We start from the raw sequence: 17,971 nt of genomic DNA, 5'->3' as shown, positions 1-17,971 counted from the left end.
TTTTTTGTAGCCTGTAAAAGCACCTCTATGTTGGCCTATGTGTCAATCCACACATAAATGTTTACAGGTGTATTAGAAGAGGAGCATTTACAGACTGAAAAAAACCCAAACAAATCAAATCAAAAGAGCTTTCATTAGAGGAGCTGAAAAGCAGAAAAATGTGCAAAGTGTCTAAATATCGTGTAAACGCTAGACGAGTTTAGGCAAGTTTAAGTATTAATGCATTCCAATGGCTAGAATAAGTCAACGTTCTGGCCAATGGAATCCATTCACACTGAAATGCTTGATACACTTAAACACGTGTACAATACTGCCTGATCATGTGACCACTGTGATTGGCTGCCACAGTAGTCACCTGATCAGGAGCCGGTCCCGCTAGTTCTTGATCATTACTAGAAACCTGGAGCTGTCTGTGATAGCTCCGTCACTGTGCTGGGAGTGTGCAGTCTGTTTGCTCTCAGCCCATGTGCAGCATGTGGGCGTTAAAGAACAACTCCATCTTTCCACACACTTTACAGTGTGTTTGGGCCAAGTTGGCCCAAATAAATTATAACCCTCACTAACCTATGCTGGATGTGTGGTATAAATTTTATGTAGCTGAGGCTACCTGCAACTGTGTTCCGGGTTCAAGCCGACACTCCCTGTATCATACCGGGAACACAGAAGAGTCTACCACAGCGGCGCTCAGCTGCTCAGAGCAAGCAATGTATTCTAGCAATGAATACAAAGCTTCCTCTGATTGGCTAAGTCATAGAGGTAGGCTGGTGATGTTACAACCTCTGACATTAATGTGTGCAAACAAAACCCCTGTTTTTAATGCATACTGTTAGACACGACAACTCGGTTGGTTAGCAGGCTGGTGGGTAAGTTGAGCTGGGAATTTCTTTGGTTTTGTTTTGCATGCGTTGCCCTTCCAAGTGCTCCTTGCTGCAAAGGTCAGTTATAGGTGAGGGCAGTGGCCATTTGTTTGTTCTTATAAAGAGAACCTGTCACCAAAAAAATCATCACATATGGGGCTCTTTGTGATGAAAAAAATAAATTAAACAAAAAAATACACTTTTGCTTTTCCTAGACTTTTGTGGTAATATCATGTAAGGCCCCTTTCACACGAGGCGGACTCCGTTTCCACGGAGCCCGCCTCGGTCCGCCGGCTCAGCGGGAGATCAGTCCGTTGATCTCCGCTGAGCCGGCGGATGACAGGTCCCTCTCTGCTCACTGAGCGGGGAGGGGCTTGTCAGGTGCCGCTGCCGCCTATGGAGCATGTCCGTTTTCGTCAGATCTCACCCGATCCACCAGCGACGGACCTGGACGTAGAGCCATCCGTCTGCTTTTCAGCGGATCGGACCGGGTCGGATGTCAGCAGACATGTCTCCGCTGACATCCGACGTTCCATAGGCTAACATGGATCGCCCGTTCAGGTCCGCCGTCAAAACTGACAGGCGAACCTGAACGGTCCGATCGTTTGAAAGGGGCCTTAAATAAAAAAATGTACCACTAGTTTATTCTCTAGGGTGTTTGCTTTCAGAAAATATATAATGTTTGGGGGTTTTGTGTAATCTTCAGGCCTAAAATAATTTTTTAAACATGTGCAAAAAATGCTAAAACAGCTCTGACCGTGTAGGGTTTTTAATATCTGCTTGTTTGTACTGCTCTGTATAAACGCCAAATTTAATGTGCAGGCTTCAGAAAATATTTTCATGTTTCTGAACCATTTTTTATGACTGATAGCCATATCTTTATGTACATTAGATCATTACGTTTAGCTGAGTACACATTACAGCCATCTAACACAATCAGAATAAATAAACAGAACAGGCCACCTGGGCAGACTGACAGGAAGTGCTCGACCTGCCATTTTTTTCCATGTCTGTTTACATCCTGTACACTTCCTGTGTTTGTTTTTCGAAAAAAGGGTGTTTAAATATGTCTAGCTTTTTTTTTGTTATTATTCTTTAAATTTGATATGTAATAAATGATGCACCAATAAAAAAACACCTGATTTAATAATATTTGATGAGGATATATAAAGAGAACTTTAGTCAAAACATACAGTATCTCACAAAAGTGAGTACACCTCTCACATTTTTGTAAATATTTTAATATATCTTTTCATGTGACAACACTGAAGAAATTACACTTTGTTACAATGTAAAGTAGTGAGTGTACAGCTTGTATAACAGTGTAAATTTGCTGTCCCCTCAAAATAACTAAACACACAGCCATTAATGTCTAAATCACTGGCAACAAAAGTGAGTACACCCCTAAGTGAAAATTTCCAAATTGGGCCCAATTATCCATTTTTCCTCCCCGGTGTCATGTGACTCGTTAGTGTTACAAGGTCTCAGGTGTGAATGGGGAGCAGGTGTGTTAAATTTGGTGTTATCGCTCTCACTCTCTCATACTGGTCACTGGAAGTTCAACATGGCACCTCATGGCAAAGAACTCTCTGAGGATCTGAAAAAAAGAATTGTTGCTCTACAAAAAGATGGCCAAGGCTATAAGAAGATTGCCAAGACCCTGAAACTGAGCTGCAGCACGGTGGCCAAGACCATGCAGCGGTTTAACAGGACAGGTTCCACTCAGAACAGGCCTCGCCATGGTCGACCAAAGAAGTTGAGTGCACATGCTCAGCGCCATATCCAGAGGTTGTCTTTGGGAAATAGACGTATGAGTGCTGCCAGCATTGCTGCAGAGGTTGAAGGGGTGGGGGGTCAGCATGTCAGTGCTCAGACCATAAGCCGCACACTGCATCAAATTGGTCTGCATTGCTGTCGTCCCAGAAGGAAGCCTCTTCTAAAGATGATGCACAAGAAAGCCCACAGTTTGCTGAAGACAAGCAGACTAAGGACATGGATTACTGGAACCATGTCCTGTGGTCTGATGAAACCAAGATCAACTTATTTGGTTCAGATGGTGTCAAGCGTGTGTGGCGGCAACCAGGTGAGGAGCACAAAGACAAGTGTGTCTTGTCTACAGTCAAGCATGGTGGTGGCAATGTCATGGTCTGGGGCTGCATGAGTGCTGCTGGCACTGGGGAGCTACAGTTCATTGAGGGAACCATGAATGCCAACATGTACTGTGACATACTGAAGCAGAGCATGATCCCCTCCCTTCGGAGACTGGGCCGCAGGGCAGTATTCCAACAAGATATGAACCCCAAAAACACCTCCAAGACCACCACTGCCTTGCTAAAGAAGCTGAGGGTAAAGGTGATGTACTGGCCAAGCATGTCTCCAGACCTAAACCTTATTGAGCATCTGTGAGGCATCCTCAAATGGAAAGTGGAGGAGCGCAATGTCTCTAACATCCACCAGCTCCGTGATGTCGTCATGGAGGAGTGGAAGGACTCAAGTGGCAACCTGTAAAGCTCTGGTGAACTCCATGCCCAAGAGGGTTAAGGTAGTGCTGGAAAATAATGGTGGCCACACAAAATATTGACTCTGGGCCCAATTTAGACATTTTCACTTAGAGGTGTACTCACTTTTGTTGCCAGCGGTTTAGACATTAATGGCTGTGTGTTAAGTTATTTTGAGGGGACAGTAAATTTACACTGTTATACAAGCTGTACACTCACTACTTTACATTGTAGCAAAGTGTCATTTCTTCAGTGTTGTCACATGAAAAGATAGAATAAAATATTTACAAAAATGTGAGGGGTATACTCACATTTGTGAGGTCCTGTAAATCACCAATAAACGTATATCAGATAATGTCCACTTCATATCTTTTGCATTTATCTATGGTTTTCTCACTATGTTTCAATACTCTGTATAAATAACTGTACCATAAACCAATCTAATGACAAGACTCTGTATTTTCACACCATGGGGTTGATTTACTAAAGGCAAACTATTCACTTTGCAAATGAAGGTTGCATTTTGCAAAGGAAATTTTCATGGAGCTTAGTGAATGTGATGAACCTCTGCTGGCTTCTATCATCTGGTCACATACAAGCAAAATGCTGTCAGCCGCTGCCCCTGAACAGTGGTCATCTAGGGTCTCGGTCTTGGAACTGGCGGGGGACAGCTGCAGCATGGAGGTGGGTATGTGTGTCAATCAAACATTTACTGTACTATATTGCAGCTTACCAATTCTTAGATGTGGTGGCTGCATTAGATTTCTTTTTTAGGCTTTCCTTCGTATATTTTCACCAGGTGATCCAGGCCGGTAAGTACTGTATGTTGTTTTTTAAACGAACAAGCTGTCCTGCAAATGTAGGAGTTAGAGTTTTCAGACAAGCCATTCTGAGAGGGGTGCCTACAGTGGTCAGCTTTTATTTATTTAAAACCCATACCCCTTTAAAAAAAAAAAAATGCTGTAACTGCTCCATTCACATCTATGCATGTTGCTTTTGAGCGTTTCTGCAGTGCTTCTTGCGCTTTATTTAACACGATTTTGCAGCGATTTGCATTTTGCATTTTTTTTATGCTTTTTTTTTGGAAAATTTGTTGTTGGGGTTGGGCAGATTTAAAAACGCAAGTCGCAAATCGCGGCAAAATCGAGGTAAAAATGCCAGCTTGTCCACTGAAGTCTATTGAACCAAAAAAGCATCGTTTTTGTTGAAAAAAATCCCTGACCCTTTCCGAAAATGCAGAGGCATAAAAATGCATGGATGTACCATAGGAACCCATGTTAAAAATAATGTCCTGCATTTTTAAAAGAAACGCATTGGTGTTTTTAATTTGTTAGTGTATCTATATCTGCTAGTACATCAAACACTCCCCTCCCCCCAGACTGACAATGCTGCTGTCCAAAGGTGCCCCCTGTGCTCCTTCATCCAGAGTGGGGGCACCCTAATACAGGAGGTGTGTTACTGGCCAGATCCCCAGGTGAAAACAGAGGGAAAACAAACCTGTCACCCTCACTTGCACCGCCTCCACCACCAACCCCTCAGCATGAGACGAACGGGAAGTGGGTCCTAAAAACTGTTTTGCTGGGACCTGCTTCCTGATTGGCCCGGGAGGAGAATCAGGAAGACAATAGAGGCACACAACTGGGTGGGCTCAGGGCGCTGTGCTTTGCGCCCCGAGCCCACCCTTTTTTTAAGCCAATTAGAGACTCAGGCTCTAATCATGTGCTTCAAAAAAGAAAAAAACCCTATTGAAATCCATGCGTCCGGTGCCCTGCATGTAGATTAGGGGCCAGGACTAGGGGGGGCAGCCACTGCTGCAATATATTACATTATTAGTTTTTGGGATTAATACCACCTCAACTTGCTTTACTTTTGACTCAGACCCCACAGTCTGCAATGGCTACTGTGGTGTTGCATGTTTACAGAGACCCTGGCTGCACAAGAAGGCTGTGTGGGTACAGTAGGAGACTGAAATCTGAGTCGCCCCCTGTCAAAACACAGTAGTTAACAGGGGAGATCGCTGTACTAAAATCAGATTGTCAGTACAGCGGCTCCTCCTGAGCTCTTCAGTTTTTTTGCCGTTCAGCCCACTGTGTTGAATGAAAAAAACTACTACTGTGTACCAGGCTAGTAAAGGAAAATTTTTTATTAAAAAATAAATGTCATACTTACCTGCTATTTGCAGTGATTTTGCACAGCCCCAAAATTCCTCTTCTCAGGTCCCCTGCTGGCACTCTGGGCCCCTCCCCCTTGCCGAGATATCCCATAGCATGCTTGCTACCGCGTCCATAAGACACAGAGAGCACGGCTCAGCCCCACCCCCCGCTTCCGCCTCACTGGCTGTGATTGACAGCAGCGGGAGCCAATGGCTCCTGTTGCTGCATCTCAGCCGATCAGGAGACAGAGACCTGAGTAATCTTGGGTCTCGTGCACATCGATGGTTTAAGATCGGGCTTAGGTAAGTATTAGGGGGGCTGAGGGGCTCACTTTAAGACTGCTTTCTTTTCAGGGCAGTGCCTGTGTAGTTTTTTTGACCCTCTGGGGGTCTCAGGGTCACTTTATTGATCCACCCAACTTTAGGGAGAACACCGGGCAACAGCTAAAAAAATTGCTCATATACAGTGCCTTGAAAAAGTATTCATACCCCTTGAGATTTTCCACATTTTGTCATGTTACAACAAAAAACTTAAATGTATTTTATTGGGATTTTATGTGATAGACCAACACAAAGTGGCACATAATTGTGAAGTGGAAGGAAAATTATAAATGGTTTTCAAAATTGTTTACAAATAAATATCTGAATGTGAGGCGTGCATTTGTATTCAGCCCCCTTTACTCTGATACCAGTAACTAAAATCTAATGGAACCAATTGCCTTCAGAAGTCACCTAATTAGTAAATAAAGTCCACCTGTGTGTAATTTAATCTCAGTATAAATACAGCTGTTCTGTGAAGCCCTCAGAGGTTTGTTAGAGAATCTTAGTGAACAAACAGCATCATGAAGGCCAAGGAACACACCAGACAGGTCAGGGATAAAGATGAGGAGAAGTTTAAACAGGGTTAGGTTATAAAAAAAAATATCCCTAATTTTGAACATCTCACAGAGGACTGTTCAATCCATCATCCGAGAATGGAAAGAGTATGGCACAGCTGCAAACCTACCAAAACATGGCTGTGCACCTAAACTGACAGGCCAGGCAAGGAGAGCAATAATCAGAGAAGCAGCCAAGAGGCCCATGGAAACTCTGGAGGAGCTGCAGAGATCTACAGCTCAGGAGGGAGAATCTGTCCACAGGACAACTATTAGTGGAGTGGAAGAAGAAAGCCATTATTGAAAGAAAGCCATAAGAAGTCCAGTTTGCAGTTTGAGAGAAGCCATGTGGGGGACACAGCAAACATTTGGAAGAAGGTGCTCTGGTCTGATGAGACCAAAATTTAACTTTTTTGGTCTAAAAGCAAAACACTATGTGTGACGGAAAACTAACACTGTGCATCACCCTGAACACACCATCCCCAACTGTGAAACATGGTGGTGGCACCATCATGTTGTGGGGATGCTTTTCTTCAGCAGGGACAGGGAAGCTGGTCAGAGTTGATGTTAAGATGGATGGAGCCAAATACAGGACAATCCCCCAAAAGACTTGCAGCTGTAATTGCAGCAAAAGGTGGTTCTACAAAGTATTGACTCAGGGGGGCTGAATACAAATGTACCCCACACTTTTCACATATTTATTTGTAAAAAATTTTGAAAACCATTTATAATTTTCCTTCCATTTTACATTTATGTGCCACATTGGGGCTGATTTACTAAAGACAACTCCACTTTGCACTTGGAAATGCAGTCGCTTTAGATCTGAGGGGTAGATCTGAAATGAGGGGAAGCTCTGCTGATTTTATCATCCAATCATGTGCAAGCAAAAATGCTGTTTTTTATTTGTCTTGCATGTCCCCCTCAGGTCTAAGTGACTGCACTTCCAAGTGCACTAAAGTGGATTTGCCTTTAGTAAATAAACCCCTTTGTGTTGGTCTATCACATACACAAACAGCCACCACACTGCATTCGTTTTCTTTTTTTTTTAAGTTTTTCACCGCTTTTCACTGTTTTCCCCTAGTGATCTGGCCAGTAACTCTCCTGTATTTGAGTGCCGCTACTCTGGATAAAGGAGCACAGCAGACATCACCATTGTCAGTCTTGGGGGAGGGGAGTGTTAGATGTACTAGCAGATTTAGATAACATTTTATAAAACAGTTACAGTAACAGTTTTTTTTCTTTTGAATTAAAGGTTTTACAGAAATAAATAAAAGCTACTCATTGTAAGCGCCACTGTCTGTTTAAATGATTTTCTCAACGCTCTAACTACTACATCTGGATCTGAAAAACAGCAGACTTACTGGTTGGATCACCAGGTGAAAATAAAAGAAAGCAAGCTTAAAAAAGAAAACTAATGCAGCCACCATATCTAAAACTGGTAACATTTGCTTCACAAATGTTACCACATCAGTGCAATCTGTCATGTGATGTGTTACAGTTCCAAATCGCATGACAAGTTGCACCCCAATGCCAAAAATAGAACTGTTCAAACTGCTACCATTCAAGTTGCAGCAACTTTGAAAAAGGTTCCTGCACTACTTATTTTTGATTGCAATGCAACTTGCAATCGGAGGTGCAAATCGCACTGATTAGCTTTGATTGACTGTTCGTAACAGTAACCGGACGCGATGACATCACTTCCAGTTTACTTGGAAACCATCAGTGCCAGTTTTTACAAATTTAAAGCATTCAGAAACCCCCGATCTTGGTGTTTTGAATGCTTTTAAGTGCAGAGAAGGGATTTGGGGTCTTTTAGACCCTAGATCTCTCCATGAAGAGTACCTGTCACATGACTATTACCGTCACAAGGATGTTTATATTCCTTGTAACAGTAGTAAAAGTGATTAAAAAAAAATAAAATAAATTAATAGTTCAAAAAAATATATAAAAACTAATTAAAAAAATAATTTAAAAAAAAAAAAATTAAAAAAATTAAAGTGTCCCGTTCTCCGGTGCTTGCACGCAAAGACAAAAGCGCGTGTCGCTCCCGAACACATGCAAACATGTGAGGTATCACCGCGAACGTCAGATCATGGACAGTAATTGTAGCACCAGACCTCCTCAGTAAATCTAAAGTAGTAACCTGTAAAGGCTTTTAAAGCCTTGTCTACGGATAGTAAAATTGCACGGGCGTGCGCAATTTTAAAGCGTCTGGGATGGGACCAATTTAGATGGGGGGGGGGCGCCCGATTTTAGGCCTGCCTAGGGCAGCACAAAACCAAAATACACCACTGCTCATCAGGCACACCCGGCACCTAAGAACCGAAATTTCACAGACATTAATAAAAAGTCACTACAAAAAAAATAAATGATTACGGAAATATTCTGCCGCCTTGTTTTAGTTATTTATTTCACAGAATCATCTATACCCTAAGCACCCTGGAATGAATCTGCCGCCTACAAATGAGCGGATTCACTTCCAGGGATGCACTCCTTTCCGATCGTTTAACGCGTACCATCACGAGATAGCCTTTGCTAAATATAGTAGCCTCTGTAAATGGAGAGTTAGCATGAAAAAAAAAAAAAATGACAAAAATTGCTAACACAAGAGGAGGGCTGCACAGTGGCGCATTGTTTTACCATGCGATGGGAAATGTAGGTTAGGCACATACCCCACTTCCGATGTATGACATGAGTCCGAGGACTGATTGCTCCTGGGATAGCCTGCGGCAGAGATCTGTCTTCTCTTGTTCACACAATTTTTTTCGTGGTCACCGAAGAGGCCCTTGGTCTGTGTGGGGTTTGCAGCAACAAGCTCTGAGTCAGGCTGAAAACCATTTAATATCCCATTGCCAGCCCTGCTGTCTGCTGCTTGGTGTTGGTAGCCGTCAGTCCTGTGCTGATATGAGGCGAGCGCGCTCTTGGACACTTTATACCCATGAGAAACTAGGAGGTCCTCCACGCTGAACATGCTGTGTTTCCTGGAGGAACTGCTATGCCGGGGCAAACCTTACTTTCAAAGGGTCTTTCATCACTGAAAGGAAGAAGAGTAAAATAAATATCACTCAGCACGTGTTACATGCTGGTTTAAGAATCCAGCACTCTGCAAACTTTTCTTTTTTTTTTTTTTTCATGACAGACTTTAAGTTACCTAATGGTAAATTATATGCAGATGCTTTGATGACTAATGTGAGGTCCTAGCCAAGAAAGGGCCTGTATGTACAGCCGCAGCAGGGATGAGATTAGGCTGCTGACTCTGCTTATTTTAGAAGGTGCCTTAAAACCGGGAAGAGTTTAAGAAAATGGTATACACTATATTGTCAAAAGTATTGGGACGCCTGCCTTTACACGCACATGAACTTGAACTAGTCTTAGTCCCGTAGGGTTCAATATTGAGTTGGCCCACCCTTTGCCGCTATAACAGCTTCAACTCTTCTGGGAAGGCTGTTCACAAGGTTTAGGAGTGTGTCTATGGGAAAGTTAGACCATTCTTCCAAAAGCGCATTTGTGAGGTCAGGCACTGATGTTGGACGAGAAGGCCTGGCTCGTAGTCTGTGCTCGAATTCATCCCAAAGGTGTTCTATTGGGTTGAAGTCAGGACTCTGTGCAAGTCAGTCAAGTTCCTCCACCCCAAATGCGCTCATCCATGTCTTTATGGACCTTGAATTGTGAACTGGAGTGCAGTCATGTTGGAACAGGAAGGGGCCATCCCCAAACTGTTCCCACAAAGTTGGGAGCATGAAATGGTCCAAAATGTCTTGGTATGCTGAATGCCTTAAATGGGTTGTAAACCTTTGTGTTTTTTCACCTTACTGCATCCTATGCAGAAAGGTGAAAAAACACCTGTCAGTAACCGGCCTCCCAGCCACCCCCCTTTTACTTACCTGAACCCTCGAACTTGACCCACGGGGACGCGCTCTCTCTCTCTGCCCAGGGTTCTCGGCTCTTGATTGGATAGATTGATAGCAAGGAAGCCATTGGCTCCCACTGCTGTCAATCAAACCAAATGATGCGATCGCTGGGGGGGCGGGGCCGAGTTCTGCATTCGGCCTCTATGGACGCCGAATGCTGAACTCGGGACTGCGCCCGCAAGGTAACCCCTTCTGGGAAGCGCTTCTCCGAGGGGGTTAGCAGATGTGGGGAGGAGACGCGAGAGCCACCGAGGGAACCCAGAAGAGCGGGTTTGGGGCCACTCTGTGCAAAACGAGCTGCACAGTGGAGGTAAGTATGATATGTTTGTTATTTTTTTATTTTTACCTTTACAATCACTTTAAAAGTTCCCTTTACTGGAACTTAGGGGCCAAGCCCAACCCTGAAAAAAAACCCCACACCATAATCCCCCCTTCACCAAATGATTTGGACCAGTGCACAAAGCAAGGTCCATAAAGACATGGATAAGCGAGTTTGGAGTGGAGAAACTGACCTCAACACCTTTGGGAAGAATTAGAGCTCAGACTGCGAGCCAGGCCTTCTCATCCAACATCAGTGCCTGACCTCACAAATGCACTTCTGGAAGAATGGTCAAACATTCCCATAGACACACTCCTAAACCTTGTGGACAGCCTTCCCAGAAGAGTTGAAGCTGTTATAGCTGCAAAGGGTGGGCCAACTCCATATTGAACCCTACGGACTAAGACTGAGATACCATTAAAGTTCATGTGTGTGTAAAGGCAGGCGTCCCAAATACTTTCGACAATATAGTGTCTGTCTAAAATACTCAATAAAAGGATGACGTGACACAAGAGTTACATATGGTGGACTCGAGCTTAGGTATCACAGTGAGACCAAAGCTGACCATAGACCAGAGTTAGGGCTCATTCACACCATGGTGCAGAGATGTCGGCTTTTCTAAACGCATTCTGCAAGAGCACAAAAAGAAGATTGTTCTCTATGTGCCCTGTTCACACCACAACACGGTGTCATGTGCCGATTTCCCTGCACAGGAATCTGCAACGTGTGTGCAGTGTTCTGCGAGGAAAAAAAAAACGAATGCGACATCGACACTGTATTGTGAACAGAGCACATAACTTCTATGATATGTAGATATTCGCCAGCACACCATGGATCATCAAATTCATCCAAACATTTTTTTATCCAAGAAAGATCACATCACAAAACGGTGTGGTGCAACGTTTCGGAGCCACGCAGGACTCCTTCGTCAGGCGTGTATTCCAAGATGGTGTGCGATGGGAATATGACGCGCATGAAAGCCGATGTCAACGTCTCACTGAAGCGTGTATGAAACTGATGTGAAACTCGTGTCTGTGCAAGTGAAATCTGCATGTTTTTCCACGTTTTCATGCACTTAAGGTGTGAGCGAGCCCTTAGGGCTCATCTACATGGGTGCTGTGGCACGTACAGCGTTAATGAGCGGTTGTATATACGGCTGCATGCAGGCATGCCTATGTTACTTTATGGGGATGCAGCCAGACACACTTGCATGTCCTAATTTGACAAGGGGCAGGTGCAGGGCCCTGAACGCCCACCGTCTGCTGTTTAGGGCTGTGGACTCGCCACTGTATGGTGTATGGCTGTCAAAGTAGGACTTGCAGCTCTGTCACTACAGCCACTGCAACCCCTTAGAGTGACAGGCTGCCCGCACGCAGCTCCAGCCATATACACATACTGCTCCTTCACACTGTACAAACCAAGGCACGTATGAATGCTTTCTTAAGGCCCCATTCATATCTGATGTTTTGGAATCACAGGCGGTATTGCTGTGATTCTGCCCGTGATTCCAAATTGCGTGGCAATCAGTGTAAAACATGCAACGTGCGTTCGGATGCCATTTATTCTAAATGGCACCCCAAACGCGTTTCTACTTTGCCGCAATTGTCGCAAACTTTACAAAATCATGTGAAACTTGTCACCCAGAAAGGAGCTTGAGCTACATTTGGGTGACAAATGTGCATAGGGCAGCCCATTGAAGTGAACAGCTGCCCTTTGCGTGACATGTGTAATTGTGTCACATTGTCGCTCACACAAAATCCCGAGTGGGAATGCAAATTCCTGCTATGCCAAGTGTGAATGGGGCCTAAAGCTCAAATGTACTTTCAGTTTGAATAAGTTAAATACATTCCAGGTGCATTAAAGCAAAAGGTTTGCAGTCTTACTTTTTATTTTCTTTACAGTAGAAAAGCCTGTCCCCTGCCAGTACCTTGTAGAAGCAGTGGTTTCTCTGCATAGGCCCTCTCCAATTGGCAGGCAGTATGAGTATGCATATTTCGTACCTAGCCAATCCCTGGGGAAGCAGAGAATCAATGTAGTAGCCACTGCTACTACAGTAATCCTCATTGTCTTCTGGGTATCATGCAGAGTGGCTGCCCTGCTGTATAGTAACCACAGGGGGTCGCTTGATCAGCACAGGCTCAATTCAGATCATCCTTTAAATATTCTTAATGAATGCAACAAGTTCTCTGGTTAGACAAGGTAAAGAGGTAAGGCGGTTAATGTCTACGCCTCATCCAATCAGAGAACATCCTGACTCCATTGAGAAAAAAGGCTGCATTTCCGGCAGTGTATGCTAAATAAAAACTCCTAAAGCAAGAAGAAGCACCGTTTTGGCAGAAGAGCATTTTCATGCCTCTTCTGTAAAAAAAAAAATGCGCTTTATAGAATTCTATCTTTTCAGATCTCCTTTATTAAAAGCTGTAGTTTTTAAAACTTTTAAGAACAACATAAACATGTTAGATGTTATATGATATATTTGAGTTTATGTCTATTGGTATTTGCAGTTTTTCACAAGCCTTAATTGCAAGACTGGATTGTGGCATTAAAGTGTTACTAAACCCAGGACCCTGCATTCACTATATCTGGTCTCCCACAGTACACAGAACATGGAAATGCATCTATTTTAGTAAATATAAAGTGCTAAATACCTTTTCTCATCAGCAGTATATAGTAGTCTTGTGACTTCTATCAGTGTCTGGTTAAAGCTTGTAGGAGGAGTTTTCATTCTCCTCTGATTTTCCTATGAGGCTGCAGGACCCCTGACTCTCTGTCTGGACAATGCTGATTGGCCCTGTGCTCTAGCAGTACAAACCAAACTGAGCATGTGCCCTCAAGGCTCTGTACTATCAGCAGATGGACTGGGGAATGTGGAAGAATGGGGGGGGGAGGGGGGGTCAGAGAAGTCAGGGTCAAACAGCTCTTTTACACAATGCAGAGGATTAACCCCTTAGGTTCCAAAGTGAGTATATTACTGCATATACACACTTATTATACTGTTGTGGTTTTAGTAACACTATAAGTATAACTATAGGCAAAACCTTTTTTTTTTTCATTTAGGATAGAGTGAGGGAGGCTTATAACCCCTGTAGGCTTTTTTTGCCATCTTTGTCACATTGGGGATATTTACCTTCACTTCCTGTCCCATAGCCAAGAAGTGAGAGAGAAGAGATTAGTGTCGTCCAAACTGGAAGATTTCCCCTATATTACTTTTCTGGGGACAACCCAAAATATAGGATTTTCTTTTACTCTCAATTTCAATGATAATGGTAAACAGGACAAATAGAGGGGGTGAATCTCCCTAATGGGCACACGGACAGCAATAAAGTTGCTGATCAGATTCTCCTCTATTCATAGATAAACTTACAGGCTGTTAACTACCACATTTCCAGAAGTTCAGCAGCAGGAAGAGGACAGGGCAGTGAAGATCTGTACAGAAGAGGACAGGGCAGTGACGATCTTTACAGAAGAGGACAGGGCAGTGACGATCTGTACAGAAGAGGACAGGGCAGTGAAGATCTGTACAGAAGAGGACAGGGCAGTGAAGATCTGTACAGATGAGGACAGGGCAGTGACGATCTGTACAGAAGAGGACAGGGCAGTGACGATCTGTACAGAAGAGGACAGGGCAGTGAAGATCTGTACAGAAGAGGACAGGGCATTGAAGATCTGTACAGATGAGGACAGGGCAGTGAAGATCTGTACAGAAGAGGACAGGGCAGTGATAATCTGTACAGAAGAGGACAGGGCAGTGACGATCTGTACAGAAGAGGACAGGGCAGTGACGATCTGTACAGAAGAGGACAGGGCAGTGAAGATCTGTACAGAAGAGGACAGGGCAGTGACGATCTGTACAGAAGAGGACAGGGCAGTGAAGATCTGTACAGAAGAGGACAGGGCAGTGAAGATCTGTACAGAAGAGGACAGGGCATTGAAGATCTGTACAGAAGAGGACAGGGCAGTGAAGATCTGTACAGAAGAGGACAGGGCAGTGACGATCTGTACAGAAGAGGACAGGGCAGTGAAGATCTGTACAGAAGAGGACAGGGCAGTGAAGATCTGTACAGAAGAGGACAGGGCATTGAAGATCTGTACAGAAGAGGACAGGGCAGTGACGATCTGCATAGAAGAGGGCAGGGCAGTGAAGATTTCTACAGAATCGAGCAGTCTGCACATAATCCTACATACTTCATTACAGGTAAGTAGGTAAATAATGTAACTAAAACCGCAGAGAAAAAAAATGTATTTAGGCAAAACTTTTGCTTTAGGGTAAATACTGCAATAACAAACATTAAATATGCGTGACATAATAATACACTACATTTATTAGTTATATGTGACAGCAATGCTATGTGACCAAAACATAAAAATAAAATAAAACATAAAAACATTATAAGCTATATCTATTCCACTGGTGTTACAGGCTGCACTCGGTGTGTTGTCAAAGAATTCCTGTAATTAGAAATATGGGATGAAGGCAGGGTGAAGATTGAAGCTGATTGGATGATAGATTGCTGTGTCATAATAAATTATCTTTCTAAGTAGGAGAATGCCAGGGCAAAAGGTCAGGATGTCACACAGGGTTACATTAAAGGGGAAAGGAGGGGTCTGGTCTGCAAGATGAATCAGGAGTTATACTGCCTAAAAAAAAAACAAAAAACACAGTTCTTTGACTTTAGTATGCTAGTATGCCCCACTCAAAAAAAAAAAAAAAATCATAATCTTGTTTACAACAGGGGTCTCCAAACTTTCTAAACAAGGGGCCAGCTTACTGTCCTTTGGACTTGAGGTGGCCGGACTGTGGCCATCGGGTGTAGAAATTGTCCTGTCATTGGTGTCAGTAGGAGAAATAGTGCCTCATTGTTGGTGTTAGTGAGGGGAATTGGTGTCAGTGGGGGGAATAGTGCCCCACAGTTGGTGACATTGGTAGGAATAGTGTCCCATCATTGGTATCAGTGGGAGGATTAGTGGCTCATCGTTGGTGTCAATTTGTTCAATAAAACAGCAAAGGGGTTTTGATGGTTCAGAGGTTTTGGTCCTGCAAATTCTTTTCACTCCTTGGTAACACTGCTCTATGAAGACTGGGAAGAGGCTTTCAGACTGGGTTCACACTTATGAGAATTGGATGTGGGTTTCTCCGCATCCAATTCACATAGCAGGAGATTGTGACCAGTTCTCTATGGAGCCGGTTCACATATCTCCGCAGCTCCGGTGTGAATTGCACGGGAGTCCTGTGCGTCTTTTGGTCCATTTCAGGTCCAAATTTAGCCCAAAATTCAGGCTGAAATCGGACCTGAAACAATAAATGGAGACACACCGGACTCCTGCTGTGAGCCGCTGCATGTTCTGTGTGAACCCAGCCTGAAGGACCAAAATCTTTCTCCTCTGAATTATATCAGTTACTCTCCAGACTGTACTCAATTTGCATACATGTAAGCCATCATGGGAGCTTTAAAACCCCAATACTCATTGGATATTTTATTGTACACACATGATGAATAAAATCTATCTGGACAGTAATCTTTCTCTTATTGGTATTCAGCTCTTTTCTACAAGGACATAGATATGGATCCTCTATATTAGAGAGCAGCCTAGGAATACAGCATCTGCATAGAAAATATCCACCACACAAGGAAACACAGTCCTCCTCACCCCCACCACAACTTAAAGTGGATGTAAACCCGAATTTTTTTTTTTTATTTATTTTTTTTATGTCATAATGTAGAGTATAAGATTTCTTATCATTTGATCCCAGTCTTGCTACAAAGAGTCAATCCAGCTCTGAGCAATCCTCTTTTATTGTTCAGTGAGATAAAACTTGACAGAGAAAAACTTTGTCAAATCCTCCCCCTTGCTGTGAGTATTTAGAAAGGATGACATTGGGTTTACATCCACTTTAAACTTAACTTAATAAGTTAGTCACGTGGAAGCAGACCAGATTGCACCCATGATATTTTCTCTTTTCCCATGATAAAGAGAGTACAGACATCCTCATCTTCAGCCTCATCCAAAATTGCAGTTTGCAGGGGACTGCAAAAGAGTGAAATGCGGTGGTAGGGAGGAAGTCAGTCATAGACCTACTCAACACCAATGGAGAATTTTAGTAACGATTAGGAAAGTCCTTCCAGCAGACTTGCTCTTGCAAAGAAAATGCAAAGCGTTCTTTGAAGGGCGCCCATGCTGAGCAATGCTGTTCAATAAGCAGCAGGGCAGCCACTCAGCAGGGGACCCTGAAGCCAGTGCAATCATTGAAATAACTGTGCTTACTAGAGTGATTTTTAGTTTCAACTGGGATTGGCTAGGTATGGCACATGCATACTTATGTTGGACCATTCCTCCATCCTATCACCGACGATTACCTTCCAAAAGAACCAGCTACTGGGAACCAAGCACATCTATGGGGTATGTACACATAGAGGCAGACAGGGTATTGGGGGGGGGGGGGGGGCAGGGGTGTATTCAAGTCTTACTAAACACACAATAGTGAAATCAGTCTGTATATGCAGTAAATAATGCTTGTTCTATTCACTGTGGAACCTAAGGGGTTAATGTTTGATCCTGTCTTCTCTGATCCTCCTCTTCTTCCACAGTCCCCAAACCTTCTCCTTGTCAGAGCCTTGGAGCCAAGCTGCACATGCTCACTTCGGTGTGTATTGCTAGAGAGGTTTTTTTTTCTTGGCAGAGTGCATGTGATCAGCTCAGGGCAGACAGAGGGGTCCTGCAGTCTCATAGGACAATCAGGAGAGAATGAAAACTCCTCCAACAAGCTTTAACCAGGCACTGATAGAAGTCATAAGACTGCTATATACTGCTCATGAGAACAGGTATTTAGCGAGTTATATTTACTAAAAATAATTGCATTTCCATGTTTTGTGTGCTGTGGGAGATCAAATATAGTGAATGCAGGGTCCTGGGTTTAGTAGCACTTTAAGTATCTGCAGTCAAAGGCTATATTCAAGCAAAGCCAGCCAGATAGTGGGGATACCTGAACATGGATCCTGTCCTTTGACTGCAGCTTTTGTTGCCCTCCTATGGCTACTAGGGCTGCTGAAATTAATCGCAGCATCGATGCATCGCGATTCGGGTGTCCCCGATGCGGCATCGATGCATGCGACCTGAAAAATCGATGTCTGGCCCCGCCCTCTCCCGGGAGAGCGCTCCGTACGGAAAGCTGTTACTAGTGTGTGTATTTTCCGCTCATGTGACTCTCGGCCGCGCCTCCCTCCTCTGAGTCCCCTGATTTCAGCCCCGCCCACTGACTGGAGCTATCAGGTCAGAAGAGAGGCGGGCGGGGCTGACATCAGGAGAGACGTGAGAGGAGGGAGGCGCGGCCGAGAGTCACATGAGCGGAAAATACACACA

The 17,971-nt window shown here is 43.9% G+C and overlaps 1 protein-coding gene across 1 annotated transcript in view; it reads right to left on the bottom strand.

The window, feature by feature from the left end:
- JCAD (junctional cadherin 5 associated) overlaps positions 1-17,971 on the bottom strand; it is a 189,400-nt gene that overhangs the window by 85,039 nt on the left and 86,390 nt on the right. Inside the window, exon 2 of the mRNA XM_073629847.1 lies at positions 9,055-9,416. Within this exon, the coding sequence (XP_073485948.1) occupies positions 9,055-9,353 (299 nt within the window). The 5' untranslated portion in view covers positions 9,354-9,416. The remainder of the gene's footprint in view (positions 1-9,054; positions 9,417-17,971) is intronic.

Source organism: Aquarana catesbeiana, linkage group LG05 (assembly GCF_042186555.1).
Source record: "Aquarana catesbeiana isolate 2022-GZ linkage group LG05, ASM4218655v1, whole genome shotgun sequence".
Lineage (NCBI taxonomy): Eukaryota > Metazoa > Chordata > Amphibia > Anura > Ranidae > Aquarana > Aquarana catesbeiana.
Note: the sequence above shows the minus strand (reverse complement) of the source record. Positions and strands in the feature narration are given on the sequence as shown.